Source organism: Anopheles maculipalpis, chromosome 2RL, assembly GCF_943734695.1.
Source record: "Anopheles maculipalpis chromosome 2RL, idAnoMacuDA_375_x, whole genome shotgun sequence".
Classification (NCBI taxonomy): Eukaryota; Metazoa; Arthropoda; class Insecta; order Diptera; family Culicidae; genus Anopheles; species Anopheles maculipalpis.
Genome location: NC_064871.1, coordinates 19,897,015 through 19,909,806, shown reverse-complemented (window position 1 = coordinate 19,909,806; position 12,792 = coordinate 19,897,015). Strand labels below are relative to the sequence as shown.

General features: G+C 41.8%; 3 protein-coding genes across 3 annotated transcripts in view; 2 read left to right on the top strand and 1 right to left on the bottom strand.

The window, feature by feature from the left end:
• Window positions 1–12,792, top strand: part of LOC126565188 (zinc finger protein 845-like) — a 252,910-nt gene that overhangs the window by 204,877 nt on the left and 35,241 nt on the right. The gene's annotated exons all lie outside the window — the stretch shown is intronic.
• Window positions 1–12,792, bottom strand: part of LOC126557700 (T-complex protein 1 subunit zeta) — a 315,666-nt gene that overhangs the window by 273,189 nt on the left and 29,685 nt on the right. The window lies entirely within an intron of this gene.
• On the top strand, window positions 9,795–11,728 carry LOC126557708 (anosmin-1). The gene is made up of 4 exons (XM_050213575.1): window positions 9,795–9,953; window positions 10,022–10,577; window positions 10,787–11,004; window positions 11,072–11,728. The coding sequence occupies exons 1-4, from the start codon at window positions 9,795–9,797 to the stop codon at window positions 11,726–11,728; spliced, it is 1,590 nt and encodes a 529-aa protein (XP_050069532.1).

Here is a 12,792-nt window from a genome sequence, read left to right as displayed (position 1 = left end):
ATATTTGCGATCGGGCTGCAGGTTGAGTTTAATAAGCTCAAGGCAGTGCAAAAAAAACACATCTCCACTTCGACCACAGGACCATACCCATTTCTGCGAATGATTCACGGTTAAGCAAACAAAGTGCATTTGCATCTGGTGAAGTTCATTACCATCGTATAAGGAAAGGTAACCCTGCACGGTACACCATTCGTTTGTGGTCAAGGATTGGGAGTTACCGAGCAGGAAATGGCGCTAGTCGGGTGCATGTTTATGGTTGTTTAGTTTTTAATAGTCTTACGGTACGGTAGGTTTAGGATTGGTCATTTAAATGTGTCATTGTCGTGTCGTTTAGATTGGTTTCAATTTTACTGGAGCTTTTTTATATTTTAATATAGCGAATGGAATTAAAAATATAATAAATTTTACTATCCAATTTCTTTATGATATTACCTTAATCTTCATCAAAAAAATACGTAACCGTGTATGGTTTTACACCTTTAAACCTTCATTACTTTTGTTACAATGGATCGGACAGTGTGAAACTTTAAGAATGCCTAGATTTTTTTTTTCAATAGACCTCGGGCAAATGTTAAACTGTTTAAATCGATATGGAACTGTCGATAAATCTCCAAATTACGATTTTAGCTTTTACCCGTTGTCTACCGATTGTGTATGCGCCAAGTTCTCGAAAAGTGATTTCAAAGCGAGAAAAGTTCACAAATACTCACGAAGGGCTTTGAAATTTTCATTTTGAAATCTTTATTTGATTTACTACTTCTATTTGTATGAAATTTTGTGTGAAATATGAGGGTTCTTCACGTCTAGTTAATAATATTTTGCAACTAATTAAATCAAAATTCTACTATTTTCTCAGTTTCCATAGCTTATAGCTCCTCATATCAATGATAACTCTATTGTGAGCTAACCTTAGTTTTTACTTCAAAATCTGAATTTCTGAGAAGCAAAACAGTTATTTATTTTGTTCAAGGCAACCTTACAAACATGGTGTGCGTGATTTTTGCCATCAAGTATTATTAAATTTGAATAAGAATAAGCCGCCAAACACCTCATAATGATGAATGTTTAATAAATTTTTGCATAAATTTTCCCTATTTCTTGCGTTTTAGAGATACATTGCTTGATCGGCTTACATATAGTGTGAATAAATAGAATAGAATATTTCTTTTCCAACAAAATGCTACTATTTAGACCTTAAGAAACAAATACATGGATCAGATAATCTACTCGGAAAACATGCAAACTTTCATACAACATGTATTACCAACCCTGGGTAAGTAGTTATAGAAGTAAGGGAACTATTTCTGATCATTGAAACAAACGTTAAAGCGCAATATTTCATTGAAAAATTACAACACTGCCAACCCTCTAACATCGCTACATTCTCGCCACAGGGCACTGCAACGGCCGTGGGCTTCCTGACACTACCTATGGCCGTAGCAATCGCCTTAGAGCCAAACCACCTCGATCGACCGGGTGCGAACATCATATACCGGACACAAGTACATGTCAAAGATTTGTCCACATGCAATCCTTTTTGTCGGCAGGGCAGGAATAAATAGGTAAAGACAAAAAGGAACGATAAATGGGGGGTTTTCCTTGGTAAAAATAGAAATACGAAAGAAGGAAGAAAAAAAAGGCTGCCCTGGCCCCCGGCGTTAACCGTCGGCGTCGTTTTCTAACGTGCGCACGTGGAGTAAGGATGAAGTCACTTTCCCGAGGTGCCTGTTTTCATTGGAACCGGGCGGAACGACGATGTTGATGTGGTTGATTTATTCGTTTTGACGTAACGTTGTGAGTAACCGCAGCGTGGTAACCGTCTTGTGAACCTGTGGGGAACACGGTTGGCGCGTTTGGGGGGGGGGGGGGGGGGGTTCTTTTCCGGCATGTAACGTATAGCGACGACCCCAAGAAGTGTCGTTGAAAGGTAACTTTCGTTGCATTGATTTCTGGTTTCCTTAAGGGGTCCGTAAGGTAATCGTTGATCGGGGCCGGTACGCGTGATGTCATCAGCGATACCGTCAAGGATGATCATGCGTTTTAAACAAATGCACAGTGCAAGGAGTATTAAAACATTTTGCATGTCTCTAGGTGAATATCGTTTCTGTTGAAGAAGCTTTACTCAAGGTTATTGTTGGGAATTAGAGTGTTTTCTTTAATTATTATTATCTACTTGCAAAGAGATATTTCTCTAGCGACAAGCCTATCTCAATAATGTTGCAGGACCCAATCAAAACTAGTAAACCAATCCTCTCCCTATGCCACCCTCCACATACACACATAAACTTGAAGCAATATCTGATCATGTCGATGATTAACCGCTAACCGCAAAATGTCAATCAATGGAACTAGTACCAATCAAGCACTACTACCCAAGCTATTTTATTTATTACAAACCCCCTTTTTTTCTTTTTCTTGCAATGCATTTTGCCAAGCACAGTGGCACAACTGTCCCGTTCGGGCTGTGCCCGTGCAGAATATGCTGCCCGTTGCATACCAACAACCCTAGCACGGATTACGCATTATGCAAACGCCGGGTAAATTTGACTCTAAAATATTTCAAATACCCACTGTCACCCCTTTTTCGATGTGAACTTCGCGCGAACGGACACAGGACACCCTCCGGGCGCTGTGCGACAAATCGGTGAGCAAAGTGAATGAAGCACACGCGATTTAAAACATGCAACGGAAATCCGTCCCAATCAACCGAGAGCGCGATGAAGCCAAAATGTGACCGCGGACGCGAACATGTTACTGCTGCGCGATGTGTCATTTGTCAATGGTGGTGGCTGGTGCCGTCAGCATGTTCCTCCGATCTTGCAGGTCGGCGGCGCTTTAGTAATGCGGTCTGCACCTGTGCTCTGCAGTTGTGTTCCAATCGATCCTTCATCAATCAAAAACCGGGGGCTGCGGTCTTGGCGGTGGGGCGAAGGGCTCGGTAATTGTGGCAGCGGTGCTGTCAGAATTTGTCAATCTTCAGACTTTGGCAGGCATTTGGGGGGCCGGTTGGCAACAGGGGAGAGCAGTAATCGATTCTAGAGACTATTTAGCATAGTTAAGAGAGTGTGCGATTATTTATGCATAGTTTACAAAAAAATATTGACAAACTGTAGCTGTATGGTTTAATTAATCTTAACAAGAACAACAATTTAGACATTATCACACTTCATAACGAGAACGGAAAGCGGTATGTTATTAAATTTCCATCCCAGCGCTTGTCCTCAGGCCGAAAGATTGCAATTTTTGCTGGCACTATTTTATAGAAAAAATTTTTTTTATTCTTTTTGCACAACTGTCCATCAAACAGAAGGCCAGATTTGGGCCAGACAGTAACTAAATCGGTGAATACGATACGCTATTCTATCTAATTCTAAGTGCGCGCTTTGCACCACTTGAAAACTTCCGGAAGACGGAGCCACCGTGGTGGAGAACATCTACTTGTTCAGCTATAACTCGGCTGTCTCGACATTCTAGACGGATTTCGCAAAGAAAAAAATAAGTCAAAATAGAAATATGTTCAAGATATTTTGAGAATTTTGATTGTATTTTCTCATAATAAAACGTGGTTCTTCAATACTGCAATTTATGAAAAATAAAAAAGGTTTAAAATTATATTTACTTTTTTACTAAAACACGAACTACACGGAAGAAAGGAAGATAAAAACGCACGATCACATATTAATCATTATGATGATGAATGATGATGCTGATCGGCGCCAGCAAAACAGAGAAGCATGACAAGAGAGCGAGAGAGCGAGAGAGAGAGAGAGAGAGCGAGAGATAATACGAGAAACAAAATAGAATAGAGAGAACGGTGAGCATAAGAACGAGCTGAGAGTATGTTGATGCACCACTACGCTCTCGTGTCATTAAGTGTGTAAATATGAAACCGAAATGTGGGTGAAAATTATTTTCCATTTTAACATAAAAAAATGTTCAAAAAAGTACATTTACTTCATAATTGATTTGTTTCTTTAATGTTACAAAATTTGTCCGTTAAAATGTCTTCCATACGAATAAAAAATGCGCAAACGCACCATGAATACAAAAGGCCGGTTTCATATTTACACATCCAACGCGCGCGATGAGTAATGACGGGCGCCCAACCATGCACCAGCAGGCAGCACAAATTGGTGGCCCCAGCGCTGGAGCTACACGCACAAAAAGGCTTCATTCTGCCATCGACATCGTGGCCTCGCGGTTGTGTGTCCGCGTGTTCGTCTGCACGCGTTTTTTTTTTGTGTGCAATTGGTAGCAGCAGCGGTGTTGGATGCAATTTGTTGTTACTGTGGGCCGCCCTGTTTAGTCGAGGGGTTGGTTGTGTGCGGTATCGCCGAAAGCCTTCTTCGAAACGAGTGGTGTCCAACGGAAAAAAAAGTATATTTAAAAAAATGAACCACCAATAGGACGGAAAGGTGGATAAAGTGAACGGAAGCGCACAAAACGTGCAAAATTAGCCAAGGGATGGATAATTAGGTGTCCGTTTTGGAGAAGCTGGCCGATAAGGATCGGGAAGGAGGGTTTTAAGAGTGCATCGAGGGCGAACGCGTGCAAGTGCATTCGAGATGAACCACGAGGTTCGAGGAAGTCATCGTGGCTGATCTTAGCATAAGTATTGTATTGTGCTGATCTATCGATGCAGTGATAAGCTTACAGTGTGGCCTGTGCGTGAGGGTTGTGATGGGTAAGAGAAAAACGCATCCACCCTCCTTGTTGCAAGTGTGCCAGTCTTCGTCGCAAAGATGCTATAAACAAAAACCCACGTTAATTGCAGTGTGTACTTACCGGGTCGTGTAAGTGTTCGTGTTTTTTGCGCAGCCCGGACGACGACGACGTCCTCTATGCGATTTCTCGAACCAGGCTGTCGACCAGGCGTTTTGCTGCACTTTCTACGTGCCGTGTTCCTGTCCATTTACGCAACCCATAAACGATAAACTGCTCGCGGTCGTGAAAGCAGTCGGTGAGTGATGCCGTTTAAAAGTGCATGCCGTGCCGAGGATCGATCGAGAGATCTCTGTGCGTGTAACTACGAGTCGATAAAGTGTCGTCGAATGCAACTGATGCATCGTTCTTTAAGTGTTACGATTTCTGATCAATGGTGCTGAATTGTGGGAAATAAAACTCGCCTGCATACATCAGTGTTTCTCTCCTCGAGACGTGCGTGTTTCGTGTGCGGCCTTTGTCCGGGCAGCAGGCATCCCAAGACAGACCACAACAGACCACACACAGAGACCGTAATTGTGGTTCTCAATGCAATAGCAGCATTCGAGCAAAACGCCGTGTGCCAAAGGAAACAACGAGAACGCCACCCTTTTGCTCAGTAGGTCAAGGTAAGGGATGACTTTCTTTTCGTGCATCGTGGCCTCCCACGAGTAACGACGTGGGTTCCGTTCTTTCCTCTATACTACCAATTACCATTCTCTCTCACCCGTTTGTGTCTGTGTCTTAAGAGGGTGTAATGGGATGGGAGTTCTTTCTTTTTTTCTGATTAATCCTGGGTAATCTTACATTGCGATGATGTGAGCGAAAAATTGGCGTGATCTATTCGTAGCTTGCTGGTTCAGTTTTGTTGATAATTGAGAATCTGTTAAGATATGTTTGTGCAAGAGAAAGGAATGGGTTTTGAAATTTGATACTTTTTTGAAATGTTTTATTAGAATTTAAACTACCCAGACGGTTTAATCACATTTTTCCTGCTCAAAACTATGCCCATTTCTAGTATTTTGGGATTTTATTGTTACTAAATTTATTTTTTTAAATATAACTTTTAAAAATATTAACTTTTTAATTTCGTGTTAAAAGTGATTGAAAAATAGTAGTAATTTAATACAATAAAAGTTAATTATCTTGTACCAGTTCTTAACAACTTTGTGATTTTTGTTGATCGCATTAAACGTAAATATTTCACAATATTTTATTGAAGATTATTTATGGATTATTTATTAGTTATGTTCATGTTTTCATCAATTCGTTCCTGTTGCAAGGAGTAAAACCAACCCTTCCAGCAATGAGCTACATTTTTTCAATCCATCAATTTATCATTAAATTGCTCTGGTTGGAAAATCTCGAACCGAAACCCCATGAAACTCCATTTTGTCGCATTAAATGTTATTTAATCGAAACAAATTAACACCCAAGAACACACACACAAAACTGGTTTGTTTGAATTTCAATCGATTTCTTCTCACTTTAATTCGTTGACCCGCAAAACGCTATGTCACATTGTAGCAATGCATTGATTGGGTTAGTGTCTAGATGTACCACCGGCACTCCATCACCATCACACACGCACACGGTAGGGACACGGTGTAATTGTTGGCCACGCGCATAAATGAAATTAAAAACTGCAGTGGATTGCATTACACGGTATCGATCAACTTTCAAATTAACTCAAAACATTAAATCCTTCTTCCATCGGCAGTCTCCCACCCGAGGGAGCGGTGCAATGGCGAGAAATGTGCAGCGACAGGTGAATTTTTAAACCATCGCTTGCACTAAATTGTGCAACCAAATAAACGCGTACGTACAAAAAGCAACAAAATAATTACAATTCAAAAAAAAAATACAATCCTCATCACACGCCACACTTCATCACGCCAGGTAAGCTAGAGCGGGGTGAGGTGCAACTGCAACACGGGGAAGTGGTTGGAATCTGACCAGTTATTTGTCCGTTACGTTTTTTTTTTTTGCTTGTCAAAGTCTGCATGCCTGTCTTGTAAAATGATCGCGTTGACCACGCTCAAGGGCGTCGAAGATGCATGTCGTCTTGTTTGGCCATCCCGAGGTCCGAGGTCGAGCCCTTCGGTTCGTTTTCTCACGCCCAGCTACACACTACACGGCACAGCACAGCGCCAAACACCAATGCGCGAATGCCAATGGTCACAAAACGCTGCTGCAAATGAGGCTATTAAATTTAACCTTTTTACCGGTTCGTGGCCCGTACCTGTGGTTTATAGGTGACGTTCGGAGACTTATTTGCTGCAGTTTGCAGTGACTCTGTGTGTTTACGATTATTTATACATTTCGTTACCAGTTTTTTTTTTTTTTTTGCCATTTTATATGCAGTCGGTGCATTATTATGGTGCAGTATCCACAAAACTGTACGATTGCAATTTACTGTACCGTTGGTGGCGTAACGTTTCTTCCTGCCAAACACTAAGTTTCTTTTGCTGGATGTGGACATGGGTGTGAGGAAGTTATAAAGAATACTCTTTTGGGTATGATTCTTGAAGTTGCTTCTGCTCACTTTACAGAGATATTCAAGTCTTTTCTATCTATATCGTTCAGAGGCAAACACTACATACTACTAAGAATAACATCGATGAAAATATCGGCTATAGCTATACCGGAATGTAGCTTTTTCCCCTTACGATCCACTTACCTTTTGATCGCTAGTTATTTATTCAATTTATTGATTTTAATATTATATTTGTTTGGCATTACGGCATTTGTTTGCTATTAAGAAAGGACAAATAAAATTAAAAGTAACTACTATCCACTTATTATTATAATTTTAAAGTAAAAATCTACGATGTAACAGCTTGGTGAAAGACACATAGAGGAACTAATATAAAAGGAAAGAAAAAACATTAACTGAAAAATGTAAAAGACTATAATAAATTCATCGCTTAGAATGGTGACAGAAGTAAAATGGCAATCGAACAAGGAACAAAAAAACATTAAACTGACGCTGACAAATAGGAAAGGTTTCGATGCATCGTAAAGAGTATGCCAAAAAGAAAGGGAAAGACTAGTACGAGGAGCTAGGAATTTCCCGCAGAAACAATTCTTGAACGAACAAGGCTTGTGCCACACAACGCCGATCTTGCAGTGATACTAAACTTAACATTCGACATTATTTTCGGTGAAATGACGAGTTTTTACGGCCAAGAAACGGTCTAATAACCATTCTGGTGAAGCAACACTATTTTTTTCAATTTTCGTTATAAGCGTTCTACTAGTAGGACTCCAAATATGATCGAGGCTTGTTCTAAAGAGGTGCGAACAATGTTGGAAAACAATAACTTAAGGACAAAAAGGGTACCAAATGTTCTGAGTTAAATAACGAATCATACCCATGGTTCTGTTTGACTTCGATACATTGAACTCAATATGATCTTTGAAAGTCAGCATCTCATCACGAACACTACCTCAAGATCACAGACAGTTTATACACGATTAAGTAGGCTAGATTCCGCCATGTAATCAAATGACAGGACGGAGACAAATAAAACAAATAATTATAAATGTTAAGTTAATATTATTATTTTAGTTAAATTACATTCAATATACCTTCCAACGGGGCGTTCTGATGCTAGAGACGGCGGCGGCAGCGTCGCCATGCTACACTCGGCTTACAATCACGCACAAACCGTTCCTCCGTAGTGAGTGAGTGACTGATTATCTAACTTAGCGTGACCTAGTGAAGATTATCTGCAACAAAACGTACTCCATTTTGTTAGGAGGACTGGGTGAAAAAATTATGATGCTTAAAGTTTGAAACATCGAGATAATACCGCTGATCAGTCTGCGATATCGGTCACTTGGCCGATACGAAGCGATAGTGGAATTATTGGCAGTCTTTAATAAAATATTTTCATTCAGCCAATCTATATACTTTAGTTTCGAGAGGGTCGTTTCATTTCAGAAAAAGGGACCTAAAAGACTGACGGGGCTTTCTATGCACCGAGCATAGAAAATTGAAGTCAGTGATGTCAAACCCATTCGGCAGATAGAGCATGCAAGAAAATTTTTAACACTATTAAGTGGAAAAATATCTGCAACGGTATTTCATACAGGCCTTAACATAAATTTTACACTTTTTCAACACTTTTTGTTTGTTGAGAACAAAAACTAGAAGGTTCAAGATATTAAAAACACCTTTTATAATATAAAAATGGAATTATACGATACAAACATGCTAGAAATGTATCTATGAAAATAAATCTTATGAATAATTCTCTTGTATCTTGACCATAAATTAATAAATTTACTTCCACAAAGGTCGCTTTTAGCTACTTGTGTATTTGAAAACTCATTCCATTTTCAGAGAAAAATTTACCGTGTGCCAAAATATAGTTTTTTTTCATCCTCTACATCTTACTAGAACTTTAATTTTATATAAATCTTGAAGTTTTTGTTTTTTTTTCTCAAAAAACAACTGTTTGTATAGTAATGTTAAGGACTGTATAAGTATCAGAGGCGGATCTTCCTGCTAGCGGACTGAGGTTGGAACGAATTGGTTGTTGTAAACACTAACGGACGGAAGGGACCCAGATAGCTGTCTCGAAAGACCCAAATGTCCCCAAATCAATATTCAAGGCAACAGACCGCTTCAGTTTACTTCCTCCTGTGTGTCCATCTTAAAAAGTGCTGAGAGGGGAGGAGGAGAGCGGATAAAGTTGTACCGAGGCCCCTGTGCATCTACATCATGTGACCGAGGGGTGGATTCCTACTACAGTGAAGTTCCCGACACGATTGCCGTTAGATTCGCTACTGGCAAAAGAGCCCCAAGGAAGCCCCAAGAAAATAAAACGGAGGTCTCTCCCTTCAATAGAGAAAATCGTTTCCACTTTCAGAGAGGCTTCCCAACAATGTCCACGGTTCTCTAAATGCCTAATGCTTCCTTGTCCAAGCTGCTACCTCTAGGAAGATGGGGACCCTGTTGGAGTCCCAAAACACCTGCTTCTACAACTCCTTCCTATCATGAAAATTCGGTCAAATTTTTCCGTATCCCGCTCGTTTACTAATGAAAAGCTCAATAATGTGTTCATTTTTCCTCGCTCTCATTACAGATGCTCCAAAGCAAAGTGAATCTGCTAAAGCTAGTAATAGTTCAACACTTCTGCTTCTACGTACCATTAGTTGTGCTCGGCTCTAGCATAGTTAGAATGAACGATATCGATAATCTGCTAACCGCCAGGTGTCGCTCCAACTGTACCTATGACCAAAAGGTGAGTTCCACGATAGTCGGCAATGAAGCGCCATCATTAACACGTGTTCCTTCCTTTCCCACCAACAGTGCTACAACAATTGCATGATCAACTATCTGGAAAACTCGTCGTACAAAAAGTACGGAGACTGTCCACCGAAGCCACCCACCAAGCTGGACAGCCTCTGTCTCAACACGTGCGACGGTTTAGATTACAAGTGTCCGGGTGTGGAGAAGTGTTGCGAACACTCGTGCGGCCACAGCTGCCAGAGCCCGTACGGATTGGAACGCGTGGTCGGGCTACCACCCGTACCGATGCACGTCCAGCTGCTGGAGATGCGCGGATCCTATCGTACCGCCCAGATCCGGTGGGACATGAAGGTGGAGAACGAGCACAGCCCGACGTACTACATTACCGAGTCGCGGTTTCACATTGGCACCACGTACGCGGAGCACAAGATGGAGAACGATTGGCAGCCGCATGAGCTGGAAACGTTTGCACAGTACGATCGGGGGAAGGAGTTGCATTACGAGAGTGAAATCAAGCTGAAACCTGGCCGGTGGTATCAGGTACGGGTGGCCGCTGTCAACGGGATGGGTACGCGTGGCTACTCCACACCGTCACGGCCATTTCAGCTAAGTAAAAGTACGTAAAAGTCATGCTTTCGACTAAACAGTTTCGGAGAAATGGTTAGCGCCTAAAAGTAGGCAATTTCTGAAACTGTAAACAGATATTGCATAACTTTAAGCGCCCTTTGAATGAAACCACAACGCAACGGAAATGCCTTATATCTAGCTTATTCCTTCTTCTATTGCTTATCACCTATCTAATTGAGCCTTTACCTTCACCTCTAGTGCCAAAACCTCCACAACCACCGAAACGCCTCACCGTTATCTCACTGGACCTGAACGAAAACCGAACGTATACCTGTCGCGTGTCCTGGGATTTACCGCGCTCCGATCTTCCTGTGGAAAAATACAAACTCAGCTGGAGTCTCTTCCTCAACTTTACCAGCAATCGTTCGAAAACGGACAACTCGTCCCTGTTCAAGGAGATGGCCACTATTTCAGCGGTTAGTAATGTCTTCCGCGCACATCTACTGGTGATTTAATCGTTTGTCGTTAATATTCCCCCTCCAGCCTACCCGACGCTACGACATCCACGGCCTACTACCAGAACGGTACTACTATCTGCAGATTCAAGCCATCAGTGTGTATGGCAAACGGCGCCTCAAATCAGCTGCCAACCATCTGCTAATGAACACGTCCTCCATACCGACCGGACCGGACAAGAGTCCGATCAATCTAGACAACCTGCTAATGGGTGATGCCGGCTACCGAAGGACGAAGGGTCAACCAAGCCTAAAGGAAGGCATACATTCTTCGCCAGGAGCATTAGCAACAGCCGGTGGTAGCCGATCGTTCGCTAATGGACTGCCCTCGACCGGTACGATACGGTACCAGTTTGCGCTGCGCAAGTCAGGCCTTGCGGTACGGTTGAGCTGGTCCGAGCGGGGATACGGCCGCTATCGGTTGCACATCTGTCGTGGTAACCGGGAATGTCTGACGGTAGCCCGTGCATCTACCAGCCCAAGCAACCAATGGCAGGATGTAGTGCTGCGACGGAATGCGTACGAGTTCGGGAAGCTGGAATTCAACACCCGCTACACGGCCGGTGTACGAATAGGGGGACATCGGCGTAGCACTTCCGGCTATGATATTGTGCGATCGTTTATCACGCCCAAATGTGAAAAGTTTCGCAACCAAGAGCTTCTACCGGCCGAGTGTAATGTTTGAACGTGGGAAACAGACAACACACACACACACACACGCACACACACACACACACTGCTGATGTTATCCTTATTACATGATTGCATAGATTTTGTCAACCATTACAGTTTTGTCCTCTGTGTTCCCCATGGTTTCCTATCGCCATCTTAAATACCATAGATCAATTGAGCTGCCATCGTTTAGATATTTAAGCTATGTTTTGTATTCTAAGAGATGTCTAGTTGAAGTAACTAAATACATGTGATTGCGATCGTGCAAGCAGCACGATCGCTGCATTAAAGAATTCAGCCTTATTTCAGCACACAGCACATTCGAAATTGGATTCACACGTTTGTATCCAGGACAATTAATAGAAATTTGAAGAGTTGGGTTGCAGAACAGCAAAATTTTCAGGATGCGGATTAGTGCATCGATCCTCACCAACAAGCGTGAGAGGTGATCGAACATTCAAAGACTTAAAGGCGGGGTATAATACTATCCGATCGGATTGAACTATGAAATATCACACAACAAGTAGAACAGTTTTTGGGGGCTTGCGCTTTCCCAAATGCCATTTTATGATGTCCGCCATCGAATGCTAGGTCTGGAATCGTTGGAGAGTAGAAGGGTTCGAGCGCGTACTTTATTGCTTATCTGCTCCTCGGTGTAACTGACCCCCCCCATTTTTGCTTTCTCAAAATCCCTTGTTGAATTGAGCAAGAAGTGACCAGTGCTTCAAGCGACTAAACTAAAAATTATGAAAAATTGATCCATTTATAAATAAGGGATTGATCTCGTTTGTTTGCAGACGAACATACTGTGCCCTTTATTTTATTACAATTTGTATATTTTACTTACAGTTAAGCATCTTGACAATTTGTTTTAGTTTTATTACTTCCGCTATAGAACGCAGTATACACTAAGAAACGATTTCACATGCAATTCAATCGACATTCAATGCATCGGTTTTGTTGTTTGTTTCGCATTCTCCATTTGCGTTCACATACAAAGGGGTTGCGCGCCCCGGCAATATAAATAATTTCATGTTTGTTCTCAATTTCTTCCTCACGGAAGCTTGAGAGAAGCGT

Coding starts and splice junctions, on each gene's coding strand:
- LOC126557708 (XM_050213575.1), top strand. CDS start 9,795: ATGCTCCAAAGCAAAGTGAATCTGCTAAAGCTAGTAATAGTTCAACAC. Junction 9,954..10,021: donor ACTGTACCTATGACCAAAAG/GTGAGTTCCACG, acceptor TCCCACCAACAG/TGCTACAACAATTGCATGAT. Junction 10,578..10,786: donor GCCATTTCAGCTAAGTAAAA/GTACGTAAAAGT, acceptor CTTCACCTCTAG/TGCCAAAACCTCCACAACCA.